Source organism: Loxodonta africana, chromosome 11 (genome assembly GCF_030014295.1).
Source record: "Loxodonta africana isolate mLoxAfr1 chromosome 11, mLoxAfr1.hap2, whole genome shotgun sequence".
NCBI classification, from domain to species: Eukaryota; Metazoa; Chordata; class Mammalia; order Proboscidea; family Elephantidae; genus Loxodonta; species Loxodonta africana.
This window is the reverse complement of record NC_087352.1, coordinates 44,181,333-44,204,019: the sequence shown is the minus strand read 5'-3', so window position 1 is coordinate 44,204,019 and position 22,687 is coordinate 44,181,333. Positions and strand designations below refer to the sequence as shown.

Genomic DNA, 22,687 nt, shown 5'->3' with positions numbered 1-22,687 from the left:
AAGCTGGTCTCTCTTGCCTTTAATTCACATATTCCTTGCTATACCAGATTCATGCTGTATGTGTAGCATGGCAGCCCTGCAGTCTATTTATTAGTTTATGTATCTTCACAAAGGGATTGCCAACTGCAAGAAGGTGGGACTAAGGTGATCTTTACTACAGTTTGTATTGTGTCTTACACATACTAGGTGTGTACATGCAACAAAAATAAGAACAGCTGCCATTTATTAAATATTGTGCCAAGCACCCTACTAAGGCATTATTTACGAGGTATTACATTGAGCCACACAAAATTGCTGTGATTTGATTGCTTTTGATCTACAAAAATTTCAGTTTGGTATGACTTAACCTAAAGCCTAATAGAAACAATATGTGTTAAATGAAACCAGCTGATTTTGATCAGTACTGTCTACTGTTCCCACCACTGGGCTCCCCACAGTGGCTATGGCGGCTGAGTCTGCCCAGGTTTGGGGATTCCAGGTCAGCTGTACACACATGCTGGAGCATTCAGACCTTAGGACATTTGCCCAGAGGCTTCTTGACAACTGGCTTTCTTTTTCTTTTTTTTTTTTGCCCACCCCCTCTCGGCTTTCTTTTTTTTTTGTGAGTGTGCTTTAAGTGAAAGTTTACAAATCAAGTCAGTCTCTCATACAAAACTTTATATACACCTTGCTATATACTTCTAGTTGCTCTCCCCCTAGTTAGACAGCACACTCCTCTCTACCCTGTATTCTTCTTGTCTATTCAGCCAGCTTCTGTCTACCTCTCCTTTTTATCTCCCCTCCAGACAGGAGCTGCCCACATAGTCTCATGTGTCTACTTGAACCAAGAAGCTCACTCCTCACCAGTATCATTTTCTATCCCATAGCCCAGTCCAATCACTGTCTGAAAAGTTGGCTTTGGGAATGGTTCCAGTCTTGGGCTAACAGAAGGTCTGGGGACCATGACCTCCGAGGTCCTTCTAGTCTCAGTCAGACCACTAAGTCTGGTCTTTTTACGAGAATTTGAGGTCTGCATCCCACTGCTCTCCTGCTCCTTCAGGGATTCTCTGTTGTGTTCCTGTCAGGACAGTCATCGGTTGTCTGGCTTTCTTTTTGAGTTCACGTTAAGTTCTTTCCTTTCTTCTACTCAAGGGAGGGAAACTTTGACTCTGACACTTGGTTGAGGAGTCCCTGGGTGGTGCAAATGGTTAAGTGCTCGACTAGTAGCTGAAAGGTTGATGGTTTGAACCCACCCAGAGGTACCTTGGAATACAGGCCTGGTGATCTGCTTCCCAATGCCCACAGCCTTGAAAACCCTATGAAGCACAATTCTATTTTGCATGCATGGGGTCATCATGAGTCTATTAACAAACAACAACAAACCTATCCCAAAAGGAAGGGTCATGGGCTGAGAAGATACCCTGGAAGATATCTACTATATACTTCGAAACTGTGAAGTATGAAAAAGGAATCCTAAAAGAGTTATAAAAGACCACTACCTAGTTGGAATAGGATTTTATTGTGTTGGCAGAATGCAGTTCAGAACACTTACAGATATTTTAAAAATAAACCTGTCCCTTGTCTTTGGTTCCAGGCCCACAATGGATGCCCTGAGACTGGCAAACTCTGCTTTCGCAGTTGACCTGTTCAAACAGCTGTGTGAAAAGGAGCCGGCAGGCAATGTCCTCTTCTCTCCAATCTGTCTCTCTACCTCCCTGTCACTTGCTCAAGTAGGTGCCAAAGGTGACACAGCAAATGAAATTGGACAGGTAAGGCCCAGACCTTTGTCTGCTCTCAGTGGGAATACAGTTATCAGAACACACAGGTAGTGTCTAGGGAAAAGTTAACGGGAGATTTCGTGGTCAGAATTTCTCAGGATTGAAGGTTGTGGCATTTTTCTGGCTCTCTTAATCCTCTTTTAAATGTAGATGCTCATTTGTCTGTCTAGCAAGCCACGTTTGGAACACATATCATGTGGTGAAGGAGAATCTGAGGGTCTGCCAGGCAGTCAGTCTTTCTACTAACAAGGGGCTTTGGGCAAGCCGACCAACATCTTTCCCATTATATTGTAAGGATCAGTCAAGATAGTGTTTACTAAATGTTGCACTGCAAATACCCCTAGCAGAAAAAGAGTGTAAATCTACTCCCTTTCTCTTATGCTGAAACAGAGGGCAAAACCATTGACCTTAGGCACAAAATTTACTTAAAGCATCATATTTTGTTTTTAAGATGCAAGCTCAATTGCATTCTACCCTATGACATATTCATGCTTATTTTAATACAGAAATAAAATTTTAAATGCTCTACCTTCAAGTCATGTGGATGAATAAGAAGATGGATTATGTTTACTTATAGTTTTGAATACTCCTTGGGGCTTGAACATCCCATGTGAGAAGGAATAACTAAGAAGATATGTATTAAAGCATTTTGAAAATGGTAGATGAAATAGATTATCCATCCATCCATCCATCCATCCATCCATCCATCCATCCATCCATCCATCCATCCATCCATCCATCCATCCATCCATCCATCCATCTTTATAGCTGCTTTTGGCTTTCTATCTATCCTTGCAATGTAAAGTAGCTTTGTCAAGTTCTTAGACCTTCATATAGGACGCTTTTCCAGATTGTTACATTTTAAGCCCTCATTTGCTTTTTGATAGTAGAATTCCGTCCCATTACTATTCTTACTTTGGTCATTCTGAAGTCCAACAGAATCTCTCTTTCTGTAAACAGGAAACATCTTCTAGTATCCATAAGTTCCCAGAAAATATGATCCCGGAAATGTTATTTGGGTTAAGATGAAGAAGTTACGATTGAAATTGAGTGAGAACTGGAAAAGAAACTTCTGTCCTTCATGAAAGTTCAGATGATGCTTTGTGGGTAACGAATTTCTTCTCCTAACAGGTCCTTCATTTTGAAAATGTCAAAGATGTGCCCTTTGGATTTCAAACAGTAACATCGGATGTAAACAAACTCAGTTCCTTTTATTCACTGAAACTCATCAAACGGCTCTACGTAGACAAATCTCTGAATCCTTCTACAGTAAGTTGTTTACAGCAATTAAAAAGATTTAACTTTTTACCAGGAGTAGCATTTTCACATCATTAAGTCTGTAACTTTTTTTTCAGTGAGATTCATTTCTAGGATGCTCATTTACAATTTCAGGCTTATTAAAATCAATCAGTCCTAATGGAGAAGTTGAGTATGGAGGGAATCAATTACAGCACATTTTCTAGCTGAAAAGATAGCGAGCTTGTGGGCTCCTCTCTTCTCTCACAAACTCATAAATCCTACCCTTCCTCTTAGCTCCTCCGCTGAGAGAAATGGAGAACGGGACAGTGAATTAGCTAAGAAATTTATCTCTATCAATACTAGCCAGCTCATGATCCAAACCTCTTCCTCCTTAAACAGTAGGCGTATGACTTGGGACAACATTTTAAACTCTGCACATCATTTATGTAAGCACACAGTGTTCTCCTGATGTTCCTTCAAATCAGTAAGAAAAATAACAACGGTATGAATTAACAGTTTTCACTAGTCGCATGTCAGTTTTGTTTTGTTTTAATAGGGTGGTCATGGTTAAACAGACGACCAGAATGGTGTTCACACAAAGCAGCCCTGGTTGTTTAATTTCAACCATTTTTGGTACCCTTAAATTTGATCTTAGAGGACATCATAATATTTTTATTTGAAAAATATAATCAACATCCTAGACCATATGGAAGTAGCTTCTCCCCTGGATGGCACAAATGGTTAAGTGTCTTGGAAGAAAGGCCTGGTCATCTATTTCTGAAAAATCAGCCACTAAAAATCCTATGGAGCACACAGTGCTACTCAGTGACACACATGGGGTTGCAATGAGTTGGGATCAACCCGATGGCAACTGGTCCTCCAGGTTAGTAATATAGACTTGATTCAGCTCATGTTTGCATGGACAGAATTTGAAAAACTTTCCAAATTTAAAAGCTACGTGGCTTTACTGCTTTCTGCAGTAACCCCATTACCCATTGCCGTCCAGTTGATTCCCACTCATAGCGACCGTATAGGAGAGTAGAACTGCCCCATAGGGTTTCCAAGGAGCAGGTTGTGGATTTGAACTGCCAACCTTTTGGTTACCAGCCAAGCTCTTAACCACTGCGCCACCAGGGCAGTAGCTTTATGTTTTTCTGGTAGAGATTTTTTGAGGACATGGGCCACTATATATTGTTGTGAGTTTATTCTTGCGTGAAGACACATACATACAGCCATTTTTGTTGAAGCAACCACTGGAGAAATTAACAAAAAAAAAAAACCCAAAAAACTGAGATTTGAGTTGGGGCCTGGGCATGCAAAATTTTAATAAGCTCCCTAGGTGATCCTTAAGGAGACACTTCATACCTTTCTGTTGGTGACAGTGATGACAGTGGAGGGCTTTGTCTGGTGGAGTCTTTCTGATATTCTTGGGTGGCCAGCCGCTTGCAGTCAATGGTACCAGTCAAGTTGAGCTGCAATTAAGAGAATGAAACTGGCTAAGGCTTAGTTGCTCTGATGAAATTCAAGGAGCCCTGTGCTTAGGTGTGACATGACATGACATTTAATCAATCCATGCTTTAGTTGGAGTCCTGGTGGTGCAGTGGTTAAGTGCTCAGCTGCTAACCAAAAGGTTGGTGGTTTGAACCCACCAGCCACCCTGAGGGAGAAAGCTGTGGCAGTCTGCTTTCATAATTACAGTTTAGGAAACCCTATGGGGCAGTTCTACTCTGTCTTACAGGGTCTCTATGAGTTGGAATTGACTTGATTGCAAAGGGTTTCAGGTATGCTTTAGTTTGGTTGTACTTCCATTCAACATTTTAAATTATTTTGACCAAGCTGGGTGTTGCAAGGATTCTTTTTAATGTTAATTTTTAAAAATTGTGCTTTAGGTGAAAGTTTACAGAGCAAATTAGTTTCTCATTAGACAATTAATATACTTATTCTTTTGTGACATTTGTTGCCAACCCTGTGACATGTCAACACTCTCCTTTCTCAACCTTGGGTTCCACATTTCCATCATCCAGCTTTCCTGTCCCCTCCTTGTCCTTGGGCTGGTCTGCCTGTTTAGTCTTGTATACATGGTTGAGCTATGTATTATTGTTTGTTTTATGGGCCTGCCTAATCTTTGGCTGAAGGGTGAGCCTCAGGAGTGACTTCAGTACTGAATTAAAAGGGTGTCTGGGTGCCATACTCTTGGGGTTTCTCCAGTCTTCGTTAGACCAGTAGGTCTGTTCTTTTTTTGTGAATTTGAATCTTGTTCTACATTTTTCTTCAGCTCTGAAGGATTTAAAAAAAAATATTGTACTGTGTTTTTAGTGAAGGTTTACACAGTAGTTTACATTCCCATTCAACACTTTCTACACATGTTTTTCAGTGACATTGGTTACATTGTTCACAATGTGTGAACATTCTCAATATTTCCATTCTGGTTGTTCCATTTCCATTAATCACGTTTCCCTGCCCCCTGACGTTCTCATCTTCGTTTTAAAGTAATTGGTGACTGTTTGGTCTTGTATAGATTGTTTTTTTAAGAAGCACAATATTTACAGGTGATATTCATTATTTTTTGAGCCAATTTGTTATTTAGCTATAAGGTGACTTCATGGGTTAGTTTAGGTTCTAGGCTTGAAGAATATCTCAGAGCAGTAGTCTAGGGGAGTCCTCCAGTCTTGACCAATTCATTAGGTCTGGTTTCATTTTTTAGGAATTTGAGGTTCTGTTCCACATTTTATCAGGGTCCATCTATTGTGGCCATGACTATAATGGTTGGTAGTGGTAGCCGAGCACCATCTAGTTCTTCTGGTCTCAGGGTACATAAGGTCACAGTTTGTGTAGAGTATTTGTCCTGTAGAGGAGCTTTCTTTTTTTTTTTTTTTAAACTCCTTTCATTGCTCCTGCTGGTTGTGTAGCATCTTTAGCTTTGCTAGTATAGTACAAATACGTGTGATTTGAGGAGCACCACTCATATCAGAACTACCTAGGTGTTTGTTAAAAGTGCAAATTCCTGCCCTCAGATTTCTTCAAACAAGACCAGTGGTCATTCTGACAGGGTACACAACAGAGAGTCCCTGACAAAGCAGGAGAAAACTGGGGTACAGAACTCAAATTCTAGTAAAAAGACCAGACTCAATGGTCTGACTGGGACTGGAGGAACCCCAAACAACATGGCCCCCGGACTCTCGGCCCAAAACTAAAACCATTCCTAAATCCAACTCTTCAGACAAAGATTAGATTGGACTATAAGACATAAAATGATATTGGTGAGGAGTGTGCTTCTTAGCGCAAGTAGACACATGAGACTAAGCTGGCAGCGCTTGTCTGGAGGCGAGATGAGAAGGCAGAAAGGGACAGAAGCTGGTTGAATGGACACAGGAAATCCAGGGTGGAAAGGAGGAGTGTGCTGTCACATTATACAGAGAGGAACTAAGGCTACATAACAATGTGTATGTAAATTTTTGTATGAGAAACTAACCCAAGCTGTAAACTTTCACTTAAAGCACACACACAAATACACACAAAGACCAATGGTCATGGGGTCAAGGGTTCTACATTTTCAACAAGCATTAAAGTTAGGCCCGCTGCTAGGCTGTCCGTAATACTGTGACTCAAACTTTAGTGTGCAGGTGAATCACCTGGGAATCTTGTTAAAGTGCAGGTTCTGATTCAATAAGTCTGGGGCGGAGGCTGAGATTCCGCATTTGTAACAAGCTCCTAGGCGATGCTGAGGCCCCTGGTCCTTGGACGGCACTTTGAGTAGCAAGGATCTATAGAATATCTATTGATTTCAGTGAAGATAAGAATTTTCTGCTCATCAAGTTCTCTTTTCTGTACATTTCCTGTATCCTAAGATATATACGTATTGACATTTTAATGTTTCTGAAATTGGAATCTGTAATTGTTGTGTGAATTTAACATGTTGTTGCTGTTGTTGGGTGCTGTCAAGTTGATTTCGACTCATAGTGACCCCATGTGACAGAGTAGAATTGTCCCCTAGTGTTTTCTTGGCTGTGATCTTTCTGGAAGTGAATCACCAGCTCTTCCTCCTGTGGAGCTGATGGGTGAGTTTGAATTGCCAGCCTTCAGTTAACAGTGTGGTCTTTCTTTATTTCCTCCCATGCTGATACAAAATTGATAGATGCATTAAATAAGCTATATTGTTTTATAATTGAATAAATGAGACATTTAGTACAAAGAAAACTCATAATTTCTACATGAGGTTTCAATTCATGTAGTTTAAGTGCTTTGTGATTTTATGAACTGGATGTTTTTCAGGAGTTCATGAGTTCAACAAAGAGACCCTATGCCAAAGAAATGGAAACCGTTGACTTCAAAGATAAAATAGAAGAAACGAAAAGTCAAATCAACAAATCAATTAATGAACTCACAGATGGCAAGTACCTTTTACTTATTCTGCTAAAAATTGCTAAGTGAACAGACCTTACCTTTTTATGAATCCATCAACTAGAAATAAAAGAACTGAATATCTGGAAGATTCCTTGGGTGTTTTTTATGACACAAACTAAACTCTTACACATCAAACCATTTCAACAACTTGGATTTCTGGGCATTTCTTGCATCATCTCATCACTTGGGAGAAATTTCTGGTGCTTCGGTTTTACTCCCCCTAGCCTTATTCTCAAATATGCTCTCATGTGCCCTTATGGAGCCTCCTAAAGTGTGGCTTAGGACAAGTCACCAACATCACTAGCCAGTTTTCCAATCTGGAAATGAAAGGATTGGACTATCATTTGATGACCCCTGAGGCTGCTTCTAGCTCTAAAATCCTATAAATTTATGAAGGAAAAAGGATTAAGAGGCTTTAGGGGCCTTTGTGTTGGGGATTTGAGCTCTACAGTAATTACAGTTGTGATTGAGCCCTGAACCCCTTGGCATTCACAGCAGACCTTGAGGCAAACAGCCCGTCTGCAACAGGTGCACTTGGAGAGAACTGCGGGTAGCGAGTAGAGCCCTGTCTGGGACTCAAATATGCTTTCCAGCTATGCAAACTAGAAAGTCGCTTGGCCTCTTTGAGCCTCAGTTTCCTCAACTTTGAAATGGGAGTACTGATCTTTGCCTTATGTGACAATGCTGAGCCTAGGGTCAGGTGCATAGCAAGCTGTCAGGCATTTTCTGTGAGTGCAGAATGTGGAGTCACGAAGACCTGGCTTTCAATCCTGAATCCACCCTTGCTCGTCTGACCTCCTGGGCAAGTGACTTAACATCTCCAAGCCTCAGCTTCCTCATCTGTAATGTGGGGAGAAATATCTGCTGTCAGGTATATGAAATGCCTACCACATGGCCTGGCACAGAAGAGGCATTAACAAATGGTAGCTTGAGTTTTTATTCTTCCTTCTCTTTTTTTCTTCTGCCTTCTTTCCTCCTCTTTATTCTCCACCCTAGATTTCTTTGTAAGTCTGGTTGTGGCAAGTGGGAGGAAGAGAGAGGAGTCCTTCTGAAGTTAGATGGCCTTGGGCTACCTGTAATGTCCCTGGGTGGCAGGGAGTTGGCAGTTCGAACCCACCTAGCAGCACTGTGGAAGAAAGCCCTAGTGATCAGTTTCCACAGAGATTAAAAAAACCCCCCAAAACCCAACCTGTTATTGTTGAGTTGATTTTGACTCCTAGTAACCCTATAGGACACAGTAGAACTGCCCCATAGTGTTTCCAAGGTTGTAAATCTTTATGGAAGCAGAGTGCCACATTTTTCTTCCATGAAGCAGCTCTTGGGTTCGAACAGCCAACCTTTAGGTTAGCAGCTGAGTGCTTAATCACTGTGCCACCAGCGCTCCTCCAGCCAAGAAAACCCTATGGAATGCAGTTCTACTCTGTAACAAGTCAGAATTGGCTTGACAGCAATGGGTTTTTTGGATTTTGGGCTGCATGTGGTATGACTCTAGCAAGTGGTAACCACCCAGGGAGTGGACATTTCCTGTGAATATCAGAATGTGGTTTGGAAGAATAACTCCGTGATTTGTGGTTTTGTAAAATTGTTTGCAGGCCGCTTTGAGAACATTTTAGCTGAAAACAGCGTCAACGACCAGACCAAAATCCTTGTGGTAAATGCCGCCTACTTTGTTGGGAAGTGGATGAAGAAATTTCCTGAATCGGAAACAAAAGAACGCCCTTTCAGAGTCAACAAGGTATGTCGTGCAGCCTGTAGCTGTAGGAGCCCAAGTGAAGATGTGAAAAGTTACAGCAGCAGAGGGGCCGTGGCTGTGAGAATTCATTCCAGTGAGGAAAATGAGGCCGTGGGAGGGAAAGTGCCTGTCCTGGACAAACAGCTGGTGGTAATTGGTAGAAAAAGAACCACAATGTCTTCAGGGTCTGAGCTGAGTGAGACCCTACAGAACTTATAACCCAGAGGTTAAAGCTAAATTATCAACCGGAAAATTTTGGGGAACTTTAGCAAGAAAAGAAAACCAACCAACCCATCCCCAGCCTTTGGATTATCATGTTACCTTGGCTGTTTGGGAATCTTGTTCGTGGCTGATTCTGTAACCTCATTTCCCCACCTATTAATAGCAAAGGACATAGTCCTGGCATTTTGATTTATAAGATGCTTTGAGGTACTTGTTGGCTGTGAAGAAAAAAAGTATAGCCTACTCATCTGTGTCCCTGGAGTCATTATAAGGTTGAGAATTAGAAGCCTGCTTTGCAGGGCGGTCTCATTAATTCCATTGAGGGAGACGATGAAGCCATCTTCAATGTAAAAAATAATTAATACGGGTAGGTAAAGGATCTCTTCTGTAAGTGAAACCAAAGAACTGAGACTGGAAAGTTAACCCATTTCATTAGAGAACCCAGGAAAACTAGGAACCTGTACGGTGACGTGATATGGTTACATTTGGTAGGATCTGACTTGTGTTAAGAACTCAGACTTAAATGAATATTTCAGTTAGCACGATACCTGAAGGTGGGATATTCATCTGTAGCTCCTATGCATCAATTCTAGTTTTCAGATTTCCTCCCAACCTCGAGAATATCTAGCATCAATTACATTTGTTATTGTTAAATATTATAATAACCAAAGCCAAAAACCTGTTGCCGTCTAGTTGATTCTGACTTGCAGTGACCCTGTAGGTGGAGTGAAACTGCCCATAGGGTTTCCAAGGCTGTAATATTTATGAAAACAGACTACCACATCTTTCTGCCATGGAGAGGCTGGTGGGTTTGAACCACCGACCTTTTGGTTAGCAGCCTAGTGCTTAACCATTGTGCTACCAGGGCTCCTTCACTGTGCCAATAGCACCTTCTTACTGCTAGAACCCAGGAGGAAAAGCCTCCCAAGACACAAGGTATACTTAGTTTAACTGGACTAGTCGCTGTTACTCTAGCTTTTGTTTCCATGAAGTGTTTATTCACCTCCCTTCCCTCCCAGTGTGCTTTCCACAGTGGAATCTGATTATTTACTTACCTAAATGTCCCCATCCCTGTCCCCCGAATGTGTGGGCTTTTCAAGGCAAGGACAATGTCTTACTCATCTCAGTGACTACCATTCCTGGCCCAGTCCCTGAAACATTCGTAGGTGCTCAGCAAATGTCTGTTGAATGAATGATTCATCTCTAAGGGTCAGGCTGATTAAACCATCAATAGCAGACAAAACCTGAGTGGCCTTTGGGACCACCATGGGCCCCTTTACAAGATCCTCTGGGCATTTTCCCTGAGGAAGGATGTGTGATTAGAACCACGGATATTGTTCCTTGTCTACTGAAAATATCCATATGTCCTAGGGAGGGAGCCAGGAGGCCCTCCTTCCACTTCCTCTCCCTGAATGAGCTTCAGGGAGGGCGGGGGCCTTCTCAAAGCTACCTGCACACAGGGATATGTCTGAGATGCCAGGGCCCAAACAGAAGACCCTTTAGACTCTTAAGTTTTTACATACAGGTCCTTAAGTTTTAGGCATGGCTTTTTGACCTTGTAAGTGTTGTCTTTTATTTGGAGTGGACGTGGAACATGGCTTTACACAGCCTTTACTGTGAGTGAGGGAGAAGCATCATCAGTCACGGTGACCCTGAGCAGTACCCACCTGGCTTCCCGGTAACCAGTGTCCCCTCTACCCCATTTGGCTGGTGGTTGGTTCTCTTCCTCAGATACCTGCTATCTTAGACATCTAGTGCTGCCATAACAGAAATACCACAAGTGGATGGCTTTAACAAAGAGAAACTTATTTTCTCACAGTCTAGTAGGTTACAAGTCCAAATTCAGGGCATCGGCTTTGGGTGAAGGCTGTCTTTCTCTGTTGGCTCTGGAGGAAGGTCCTTGTCCTCAGTCTTCCCCTGGTAGAGGAGCTCCTCAGGTGCAGGGAGCCCGTGTCCAAAGGAAGTGCTCTGCTTCTGGTGCTGCTTTCTTGGTGAGGTCCCCAACTCTCTGCTTACTTCCCTTTCCTTTTATCTCTTGAGAGATGAAAGGTGGTGCAGGCCACGCCCCAGGGAAACTCCCTTTACCTTGGATCAGGGAGGTGACCTGAGTAAGGGTGGTGTTACAATCCCACCCTAATTCTCTCAACATAAAATTATAATCACAAAATGGAGGACAACCACAGAACACTGGTAATCATTGCCTAACCAAGTTGACGTATAGTTTTTGGGGAAAATAGTTCAATCCACGACACTTGCTAAGTTTGAAAGTATAGAAGTAAGTCCCTGGTGGCGCAAATGGTTAAGTGCTGGACTACTAGCTGAAAGGTTGACAGTTCAAACCCACCCAGAGGTGCCTTGGAAGACAGACCTGGCAATTTGCTTCTGAAAAATCACGGTCTTGAAAACAGTATGAAGGAGTTCCACTCTGCATACATGGTGTCACTGTGAGTTGGAATCTACTCAACAGCAACTAACAGCAACAGCAGAAAGAAGTATGTTCAGAGAGAAACGGGAACCATGTTGCTAATGGTGCCTCTCCCAAAGGAGGCAAGGCCGGTCAGGAAAATCATGGAAATGGTGCAATAGTCTCAGGGCAGATCATGGGCTTTTTTGCTGTCCACATTGAGGTTCATCACTTTTACATTTAAGAAAGTGTTAATGGCTTTTGAGCGAGGTCATATCAGATCCTGGAACCTCAGACTCCATGAATTGAATTCATAAGGATTTGAAATGCGTCGATCTCTCTGTGTTTCACCTTATAAAGCAATAAAACGCTACCCAAGGCAGCTTGGGGATACACCCTCCTTTTGAATACAGATGCTATTACTTTTCCTTTGTTTCTTTTGACTTGCTTTTGTCCGCCTCTCAGCTTTTTACGGGACATGACTAATCCTTTTTTCATATCCTGTGGTATCCCCAGAAACCCTGGTGGCCTAGTGGTTAAGAGCTACAGCTGCTAACCAAAAGGTCTGCAGTTCAAACCCACCAGGTGCTCCTTGGAAACCCTATGGGGCAGTTCTACTCTGTCTTATAGGGTCACTATGAGTTGGAATCGACTTGACGGCAATAGGTTTGATTTTTTTTGTGGTGTCTCCATCAAGGGTAGGCTAAATTGGTGAAGTTATGATGTTAAAAGCTTACTATGGTGCCTATTCAAACAAAGGTGATAAACACACACATGTGTATGTATATACACACACACAAATATGTATACATATGTATATGTATATATATTTATTCCATATTTTGTGGGATAGTCTTTATTTAGTCCTGTTGTCAGGGCATGTCTCGATTTGTGTTTCAGAAATGGGATCAATGTACTCATATTCAGTGCTGATAAACAAAATAGATGACAGTTTTTGCATGTCCAAACTATATTCAAATTCAGAAACTGGCAATTCAGCCTGACAGAGATTTTTAGACAAATCTATATCTTCCTGCAGAGAAATAAATGTTAATTTCAAAAGTAGTGTATTTTCCTGTTGTAATTCTGTTTTTGGTTATACATAGAGTTGAAGTGTTCTATTGTTCACCAACCAAATGTTTAGTGAACAACAACCATGTGTGGGATGTGCCAAGATAGTAAGACAAGGCTTCTGCTTTGACTGTAGTGTTGTTGGGGGCGGGGGGAGGAGAGACTGTCACATAAATAAATATTTTAACAATGTGGCAAGTGTTAAAATAGACGTATGTACAAAAAATAAAATAAGTATGATTCAGCTCTGCTTACAGAAACCCTGGTGGCATAGTGGTTAAGTGCTACGGCTGCTAACCAAAAGGTCGGCAGTTCAAATCCTTGGAAACTCTATAGGGCAGTTAGTTCTACCCTGTCCTATAGGGTCTCTGTGAGTTGGAATTGACTGGATGGCAATGGGTTAGTTAGTTAGTTCTGCTTGGGAAAGGGGCTGGGTAAGGTTCAGCTTACTGTTTCAAGATCCCAGAAAAAAGTTTTACTCCAATATTACCTCTGTAGCCCTGGTAGGAAGTTTGAGATCATCTCCAAATATCTCATGGGAAATATATACCAAGATAAGTGGAGTAGAACTGCCCCATAGGGTTTCCAAGGAGTGCCTGGTGGATTCGAACTGCCAACCTTTTGGTTAGCAGCTGTAGCACTTAACCACTACGCCACCAGGGTTTCCTGGAAGGGACTTAAGAGATACATATTTTTTAACATACTTATTTTTTAAAATCAGTAAGTATTTCAAGCATATAGAAAATTACAGAGAATAATAAAACAAAGACCGGTGTATTCACCAACCAACCCTGTAAAATCCTAATATTTGCCTTATTTGTTATCAACAGTTGCATTGCCCTGTGTATTGCCCTCCCCACCCCTCTCTCCTCTTCAGAAAAGGTAACTGTTATTCTGAAATTTCCAATTCCCTCCTTCTGCGGACCACGAAATCGAGGTTCAGAGAAGTGATGTGACTTGATTAACGTCAAATTACCTGTTTATGTCACATTTGGGACTAAAACCCCAGGCTCTTACCTCTAATCCAGACTCTCTATCTGCTCACAGACAGCAGTGTCATAACAGGGAGGAAGGGGGTGGGGGTTGGTGTGAAAACCAAAGGCTAACTGAGAGGACACAGCAAAGGTCATGGTTTTGACCTGCTGATGCTAAGTTTCCTTCCTTAGGCATTCTGTTAGGAAAAGTCATGAATGGACATGTGGATTGACGTGAATTTACCTTCAAGTCAGCTCCACCACGAAGAGTTTAAAAATCTTGTACTAATTATGACATCTAGAGAGACTAACTTAGAATTTCTTGTATTTTCAGTCATATTTTGAATGTTTAATTTGTACTAATACAGTATCCTATTATCTATAGTCCTTGTAAAACATAATATGTGCAATTATACAACACAAGAATAACTTCTGAAAGGAAGCCATCAACTCTTCAGGGCAGTCTGTGGTGTTTAGGGACAGTACAATTTGGATCCCAGTGGATGGATTGTTAAGTCATAACGATCTGAAACAATAAAAAGATTAAATGTATGTATACATGTATGTTTTTTTATGCGTATACTTATGTTGTTGTTTTTAGGTGCCATCGAGTTGATTTTCGACTTATAGCAACCCCATGTGACAGAATAGAACTGCCCTATAGGGTTTTCTAGGCTACAGTCTTTATGGGATCAGATCACCAGGTCTTTTCTCCCTCAGAGCCACTGGGTGGGTTTGAACTGCCAACCTTTCGATTAGCTGCCGAGCACTTAACAGTTGCACCAGGGCTCCTTTTATAAATATATGTACATATTATATTTGTTGTTGTTGTTAGGTGCCGTCAAGCCGGTTCTGAATTATAGCGACCCTGTGCACAACAGAAGGAAACACTGTCTGGTCCTGCGTCATCCTTACAATCGTTGTTATGCTTGAGCTCATTGTTGCAGCCACTGTGTCAATCCACCTCATTGTGGGTCTTCCTCTTTTCCGCTGACCCTGGACTCTGCCAAGCATGATGTCCTTCTCCAGGGACTGATCCCTCCTTATAACATGTCCAAAGTTTGTAAGACGCAGTCTCACCGTCCTTGCTTCTAAGGAGCATTCTGGTCATACTTCTTCCAAGACAGATTTGTTTGTTCTTTTGGCAGTCCATGGTGTATTCAATATTCTTCGCTAACGACAGAGGCGTCAATTCTTCTTCAGTCTTCTTTATTCCTTGTCCAGCTTTCACATGCATATGATACGATTGGAAATACCATGGCTTGGGTCAGGAGTACCTTAGTCTTCAAGGTGACATCTTTGCTCTTCAACACTTTAAAGAGGTCCTTTGCAGCAGATTTACCCAATGCAACACGTCTTTTGATTTCTTGACTGCTGCTTCCATGGCTGTTGATTGTGGATCCAAGTAAAATGAAATCCTTGACAACTTCAATCTTTTCTCCATTTCTCATGATGTTGCTCATTGGTCCAGTTGTGAGGATTTTTGTTTTCTTCTTTTATGTTGAGGTGAAATCCATACCGAAGGCTGTGGTCTTTGATCTTCATTAGTAAGTGCTTCAAGTCCTTTTAGCAAGCAAGGTTGTGTCATCTGCATAATGCAGGTTGTTAATGAGTCTTCCTCCAGTCCTGATGCCCTGTTCTTCTTCGTATAGTCCAGCTTCTCAGATTATTTGCTCAGCATACAGATTGAATCGGTATGGTGAAAGAATACAACCCTGACGCACACCTTTCCTGACTTGAAACCAATCAGTATCATCTTGTTCTGTCCGAAAAACTGCCTCTTAATCTATGTAAAGTTTCCTCATGAGCACAATTACGTGTTCTGGAATTCCCATTCTTTGCAATGTTATCCATAATTTGTTATGATCCACACAGTCGAATGCCTTTGCATAGTCAATAAAACACAGGTAAACATCCTTCTGGTATTCTCTGCTTTCAGGCAGGATCCATCTGACATCAGCAATGATATCCCTGGTTCCACGTCCTCTTCTGAAACTGGCCTGAATTTCTGGCAGTTCCCTGTCAATATACTGCTGCAGCCGTTTTTGAATGATCTTCAGCAAAATTTTGCTTGCGTGTGATATTAATGATATTGTTCTATAATTTCCACATTCTTTTGGATCACCATTCTTGGGAACAGGCATAAATATGGATCTCTTCTAGTCAGTTGGCCAGGAAGCTGTCTTCCATATTTCTTATCATAGACGAGTGACCACCTCCAGCGCTGCATGTGTTTGTTGAAACATCTCAATTGATATGCCATCAATTCCTGGGGCCTTGTTTTTCGCCAATGCCTTCAGAGCAGCTTGGACTTCTTTCTTCGGTACCATCTGTTCCTGATCATATGCTACCTCTTGAAATGGTTGAACATCGACTAATTCTTTTTGGTATAACGACTCTCTGTATTCCTTCCATCTTCTTTTGATGCTTCCTGCATCGTTTAATCTTTTCCCCATAGAATCCCTCACTATTGCGACTCGAGGCTTGAATTTTTTCTTCAGTTCTTTCAGCTTGAGAAACACCAAGCGTGTTCTTCCCTTTTGGTTTTCTGGCAGTCTACTTCTGAAAAGCATCAGCCAGTGAAATCCTTATGAATAGCAGCGGAACATATTATATAGTATATATATATTTCATGCTTATGTAGCTTGAAAAGTAAGCATGCCAAATTTCTTCTCCTTTTACAGACAGACACCAAACCAGTGCAAATGATGAATATGGAGGCTACGTTCTGTATGGGCCACATTGACGATATCAACTGTAAGATCATTGAGCTTCCTTTTCAAAATAAGCACCTGAGCATGCTCATCCTGCTACCCAAGGATATGGAGGATGAGTCGACAGGCCTGGAAAAGGTAAGGGAAAGCGGCAATTTAAGATTTGCTCCACGAAGAGTTTTATTTTTCTGCATCATTACATATCTCTCATTTTTAAAGCCAATGGAAATGAACGCCGTCACCACCTATGCACTTAAAAGAATGTCTCAGAGACAATCCAAATGCTCATTAAAAGTAGAGTAACTAAATCCTCAACAAAATTCTAGCCAATAGAATCCAACGACACATCAAAAAAATAATTCACCCTGATCAAGTGGGATTTATACCAAGTATGCAAGGCTGGTTTAATATCAGAAAAACCATTAATGTAATCCATCACATAAATAAAACAAAAGACAAAAACCACATGATCTTATCAATTGATGCAGAAAAGGCATTTGACAAAGTCCAACACCCATTCATGATAAAAACTCTTAACAAAATAGGAATTGAAGGAAAATTCCTCAACATAATAAAGGGCATCTATGCAAAGCCAACAGCCAATATCACTCTAAATGGAGAGAACCTGAAAGCATTTCCCTTGAGAACGGGAACCAGACAAGGATGCCCTTTATCACCGCTCTTATTCAACATCGTGTTGGAAGTCTTAGCCAGGGCAATCAGGCTAGACAAAGAAATAAAAGGTATCCGGATTGGCAAGGAAGAAGTAAAGTTATCACTATTTGCAGATGACATGATTATATACACAGAAAACCCTAAGGAATCCTCCAGAAAACCACTGAAACTAATAGAAGAGTTTGGCAGAGTCTCAGGTTATAAAATAAACATACAAAAATCACTTGGATTCCTCTACATCAACAAAAAGAACACCGAAGAGGAAATAACCAAATCAATACCATTCACAGTAGCCCCCAAGAAGATAAGATACTTAGGAATAAATCTTACCAAGGATGTAAAAGACCTATACAAAGAAAACTACAAAGCTCTACTACAAGAAATTCAAAAGGACATACTTAAGTGGAAAAACATACCTTGCTCATGGATAGGAAGACTTAACATAGTAAAAATGTCTATTCTACCAAAAGCCATCTATACATTTAACGCACTTCCGATCCAAATTCCAATGTCATATTTTAAGGGGATAGAGAAACAAATCACCAATTTCATATGGAACGGAAAGAAGCCCCGGATAAGCAAAGCACTACTGAAAAACAAGAAGAAAGTGGGAGGCCTCACCTTACCCGACTTCAGAACCTATTATACAGCCACAGTAGTCAAAACAGCCTGGTATTGGTACAACAACAGACACATAGACCAATGGAACAGAATTGAGAACCCAGACATAGATCCATCCATGTATGAGCAGCTGATATTTGACAAAGGACCAGTGTCAATTAACTGGGGAAAAGATAGCCTTTTTAACGAATGGTGCTGGCATAACTGGATATCCATTTGCAAAAAAATGAAACAGGACCCATACCTCACACCATGCACAAAAACTAACTCCAAGTGGATCAAAGACCTGAACATAAAGACTAAAACGATAAAGATCATGGAAGAAAAAATTGGGACAACCCTAGGAGCCCTAATACAAGGTATAAACAGAATACAAAACATTACCAAAAATGATGAAGAGAAACCTGATAACTGGGAGCTCCTAAAAATCAAACACCTATGCTCATCTAAAGACTTCACCAAAAGAGTAAAAAGACCACCTACAGATTGGGAAAGAATTTTCAGCTATGACATCTCCGACCAGCGCCTGATCTCTAAAATCTACATGATTCTGTCCAAACTCAACCACAAAAAGACAAACAACCCAATCAAGAAGTGGGCAAAGGATATGAACACACATTTCTCTAAAGAAGATATTCAGGCAGCCAACAGATACATGAGAAAATGCTCTCGATCATTAGCCATTAGAGAAATGCAAATTAAAACTACGATGAGATTCCATCTCACACCAGCAAGGCTGGCATTAATCCAAAAAACACAAAATAATAAATGTTGGAGAGGCTGCGGAGAGATTGGAACTCTCATACACTGCTGGTGGGAATGTAAAATGGTACAACCACTTTGGAAATCTATCTGGCGTTATCTTAAACAGTTAGAAATAGAACTACCATACAACCCAGAAATCCCACTCCTCGGAATATACCCTAGAGATACAAGAGCCTTCACACAAACAGATATATGCACACCCATGTTTATTGCAGCTCTGTTTACAATAGCAAAAAGTTGGAAGCAACCAAGGTGTCCATCAACGGATGAATGGGTAAATAAATTGTGGTATATTCACACAATGGAATACTACGCATCGATAAAGAACAGTGACGAATCTCTGAAACATTTCATAACATGGAGGAACCTGGAAGGCATTATGCTGAGCGAAATGAGTCAGAGGCAAAAGGACAAATATTGTATAAGACCACTATTATAAGATCTTGAGAAATAGTAAACCTGAGAAGAACACATACTTTTGTGGTTACGAGGGGGGGAGGGAGGGAGGGTGGGAGAGGGTTTTTTTATTGATTAATCAGTAGATAAGAACTGCTTTAGGTGAAGGGAAAGACAACACTCAATACATGGAAGGTCAGCTCAATTGGACTGGACCAAAAGCAAAGAAGTTTCCGGGATAAAATGAATGCTTCAAAGGTCAGCGGAGCAAGCGCGGGGGTCTGGGGAACATGGTTTGAGGGGACTTCTAAGTCAATTGGCAAAATAATTCTATTATGAAATCATTCTGCATCCCACTTTGAAATGTGGCGTCTGGGGTCTTAAATGCTAACAAGCAGCCATCTAAGATGCATCAATTGGTCTCAACCCACCTGGAGCAAAGGAAAATGAAGAACACCAAGCCCACATGACAACTAAGAGCCCAAGAGACAGAAAGGGCCACATGAACCAGAGACCTACATCATCCTGAGACCAGAAGAACTAGTTGGTGCCCGGCCACAATCGATGACTGCCCTGACAGGGAGCACAGCAGAGGACCCCTGAGGGAGCAGGAGATCAGTGGGATGCAGACCCCAAATTCTCATAAGAAGACCAAACTTAATGGTCTGACTGAGACTGGAGGAATCCCGGCGGCCATGCTCCCCAGACCTTCAGTTGACACAGGACAGGAACCATCCCCGAAGACAACTCATCAGAAATGAAAGGGACTGGTCAGCGGGTGGGAGAGAGATGCTGATGAAGAGTGAGCTAATTATATCAGGTGGACACTTGAGATTGTGTTGGCAACTCTTGTCTGGAGGGGGGATGGGAGGATAGAGAGAGAGGGAAGCCGGCAAAATTGTCAAGAAAGGAGAGACTGAAAGGGCTGACTCAAGACGGGGAGAGTAAGTGGGAGTAGGGAGTGATATGTATGTAAACTTATATGTGACAGACTGATTTGATTTGTAAACGTTCACTTGAAGCTTAATAAAAGTTATTATAAAAAAAAAAAAAGTAGAGTAACTATAGCTTTAATTTGAATCCTTAAATTGGATGACATGCCTAATACGGGAATAATCTGGATTTCCTTGTAGAGAAATTACAGCAAGCATTCAAGAAATATTACATATAAAAACCTTTCTAATTTTATGCTTGTTTCATGATTACTTACAGAGCATTCATTTGCTCCTAGGAAGCGACTCTATAACTTAAAAAAAAAAACCAAAAACCACCTCACTCATAAATTTCAGTGCAAAGGAAGCATCGTGCAGGGTGAGGAGGAGGGGAGCAATGTTTGGTGGATCTTTTATAAGAGGAAATCGTCACATGCAAAAAAAAAAAAAAAAAGCCAAGGAGCTCATCCCCATCTTTGATGATCCATTCTGACTGCTTTGATACTGGGTTCACAAAGACTGTGGTTGATAACCAAACAGAATCTTTTACTATTGGAAATAATAATAATTTCTTCTCTTTTTTGTACTTCAGGTTGAAAAACAACTCAACGCAGAGACACTGTTGCAGTGGACCAACCCCAGCACCATGGCCAACGCCAAAGTCAAACTCTCTATTCCAAAATTTAAGGTGGAAAAGGTGATTGACCCCAAGGCTAGTCTGGAAAACCTAGGGCTGAAAAATGCCTTTAATGAAAATGCATCTGATTTCTCTGGAATGTCAGAGACCAAGGGAGTAGCCCTATCAAATGTGGTCCACAGAGTGTGCTTAGAAATAACCGAAGATGGGGGGGATTCCATCGAGGTGCCAGGATCACGCATCCTGCAACACAAAGACGAATTCAATGCCGACCACCCGTTCATTTACATCATCAGGCACAACAAAACTCGAAACATCATTTTCTTTGGCAAGTTCTGTTCTCCTTAAGTGGCGCCGCCCACGTTAAGTCCCACCTGCCTCTTCTGTGGATGCAGATGCCCATAAACTCTGCATCTAGAGAAGCACTTTCTAAATACGACCAATGGTTAATACTGTTGGATCAGAAACAACAGGTACTTGTCATATGTAGCCTCACACTCATAGTCCTTCTTTTCCAATTCTTTGCATTTGTTTCCCTTTTTTTTCCTCCTGCATAAAAGACAATGACATGCTTTTGGTGAAAATGAATCACCTCAGAGAACAAATATTTATTCAGTATTTGTTGAGCTAGCCAGGGTTATTGACAGGAATGGGTGAGCAATCATGTTGGGTTATTCAGACAGTCTTCCACAAAGAAAAATCCTATAAGAAGGGTCTGAAGGATCACATTCCCAAATCCCAAGGATTTGCCTTCCCTCAGTGGGATATAGGATGTTCTAGACTTCCGTGGAAGACTTCCCTGGAAGACTAAAGAAACTGGTGTGTGAGACCCACAGAATTCCCCTGTGTCCAACAAAACTTGGGCACATGTTCAGACTACTCTAGGTCCAGAACTTATACTAAATTCTGAGGTCAGGTGTTTTTTCAAACTCTGAATTAATCTCAGAAAGACAATGTGTTGCATGTGCCGTAAGCTATAGAACATCCTTGATAGGACAGGGACACCATCCTATAAACCACTACTTTAACATTTCTGCAACAATATGTTGACTGTTCACACAAAATTTATAAAGATTCTAAGTAGCCTGTAAGCAGTCAAGTTTTGCTGCCAAATGAGTATGCCAGCGATTTATGAACTCAAACTTTGTTTTCAGAGCTTTTACAGACTTTGAAATGCGGGATAAAGGTAGCTAAAGTGCACCCCCCCGCCCCCAAGGGGAAGCTCAGAGCTCATTAAACATTGGCTTTCACTGTTGAGAGACCTGCCACCTGGTCATTTGGTGGGCACTAGACTGGTGGCAGTGGCTTCTAACAGACACAACGAGTTTCGGATATCTGACAACAGAGACTTAAAATGTACAGGAACTCTCACAATAGCCAATTAAAGAATTTTATGAGTTTTGAAGGGGCTTGTCTGCTTGCCTTATCTGATAGCAGGAGAAGGGAAGGCGCCTAATACCTTTCAGAAAAAATTTAATGAATGCTATTAAAATGCGCACAAGTCTTGACTCACTTCTTCAAAGTCGATGGGTTTAATGACTTTAGATAGTGAGTTTGTGACTTACGTAGTCATTTGTAAAATTGCTATGCCGCATGTTCATGCATTAATTCACTACTCAAAGAATACACTCACTGAAGATTTTGTCATTTCTTCCTTCATCTCTCCTGTGCTGTTCATTGTAAATAGGTTTGATTTCTGTCTTCTTGCTCTGAAGGTTCAATATTGAGTTTCCCTTATGCTATCGACAATAAAATATTATTGAACTTTGTGTCTTTGTTTTTTTCTTCTTCATTAAGATAGATTTACTGTTTTGAAATAGAACCAAGCCGTCCATTTCGAAAAGAATTCCTATAGCAAATGCTTTTTTTTTGAAGATTAATGAAGAAGAAGAAGGAGTAAGACTAATTATGGTCCCTCTTCTCCTGCTTCCCTTTCTTCCTGCCAAGCAGCTCTTGCTTCCTTCTCCCGCACTGCTTTCACCCTTGGGCGGAAAGGACAAGGCAAATGTCAGGATGCCTTCAGCCACGTAAAGGTGCGTAATGAAATCAGATGCCTCACAAGAGGATGCGAGCCTTCCTCTAGCCCTTTCCGCTTTGTTCCAGTTTTACCAGTAGCTGTGGAGTTGATGCCGACTCACAGTGAC

At 41.3% G+C, this 22,687-nt stretch overlaps 1 protein-coding gene across 1 annotated transcript; it reads left to right on the top strand.

The window, feature by feature from the left end:
* The first annotated feature begins 835 nt into the window (after positions 1-835).
* Positions 836-22,287, top strand: SERPINB5 (serpin family B member 5). The gene is made up of 6 exons (XM_003406266.4): positions 836-1,748; positions 2,889-3,026; positions 7,269-7,386; positions 8,993-9,135; positions 16,488-16,655; positions 20,499-22,287. The coding sequence occupies exons 1-6, from the start codon at positions 1,512-1,514 to the stop codon at positions 20,889-20,891; spliced, it is 1,197 nt and encodes a 398-aa protein (XP_003406314.2). The 5' UTR covers positions 836-1,511; the 3' UTR covers positions 20,892-22,287.
* The last annotated feature ends 400 nt before the right edge of the window (positions 22,288-22,687 follow it).

Bases quoted from the DNA above. Each gene is read 5' to 3' on its own strand.
- SERPINB5 (XM_003406266.4), top strand. From the start codon at position 1,512: ATGCAGTTCAGAACACTTACAGATATTTTAAAAATAAACCTGTCCCTT. The intron at 9,136-16,487 runs GTATGTCGTGCA...CTCCTTTTACAG, and splicing joins GCCCTTTCAGAGTCAACAAG to ACAGACACCAAACCAGTGCA. The intron at 16,656-20,498 runs GTAAGGGAAAGC...TTTGTACTTCAG, and splicing joins AGTCGACAGGCCTGGAAAAG to GTTGAAAAACAACTCAACGC.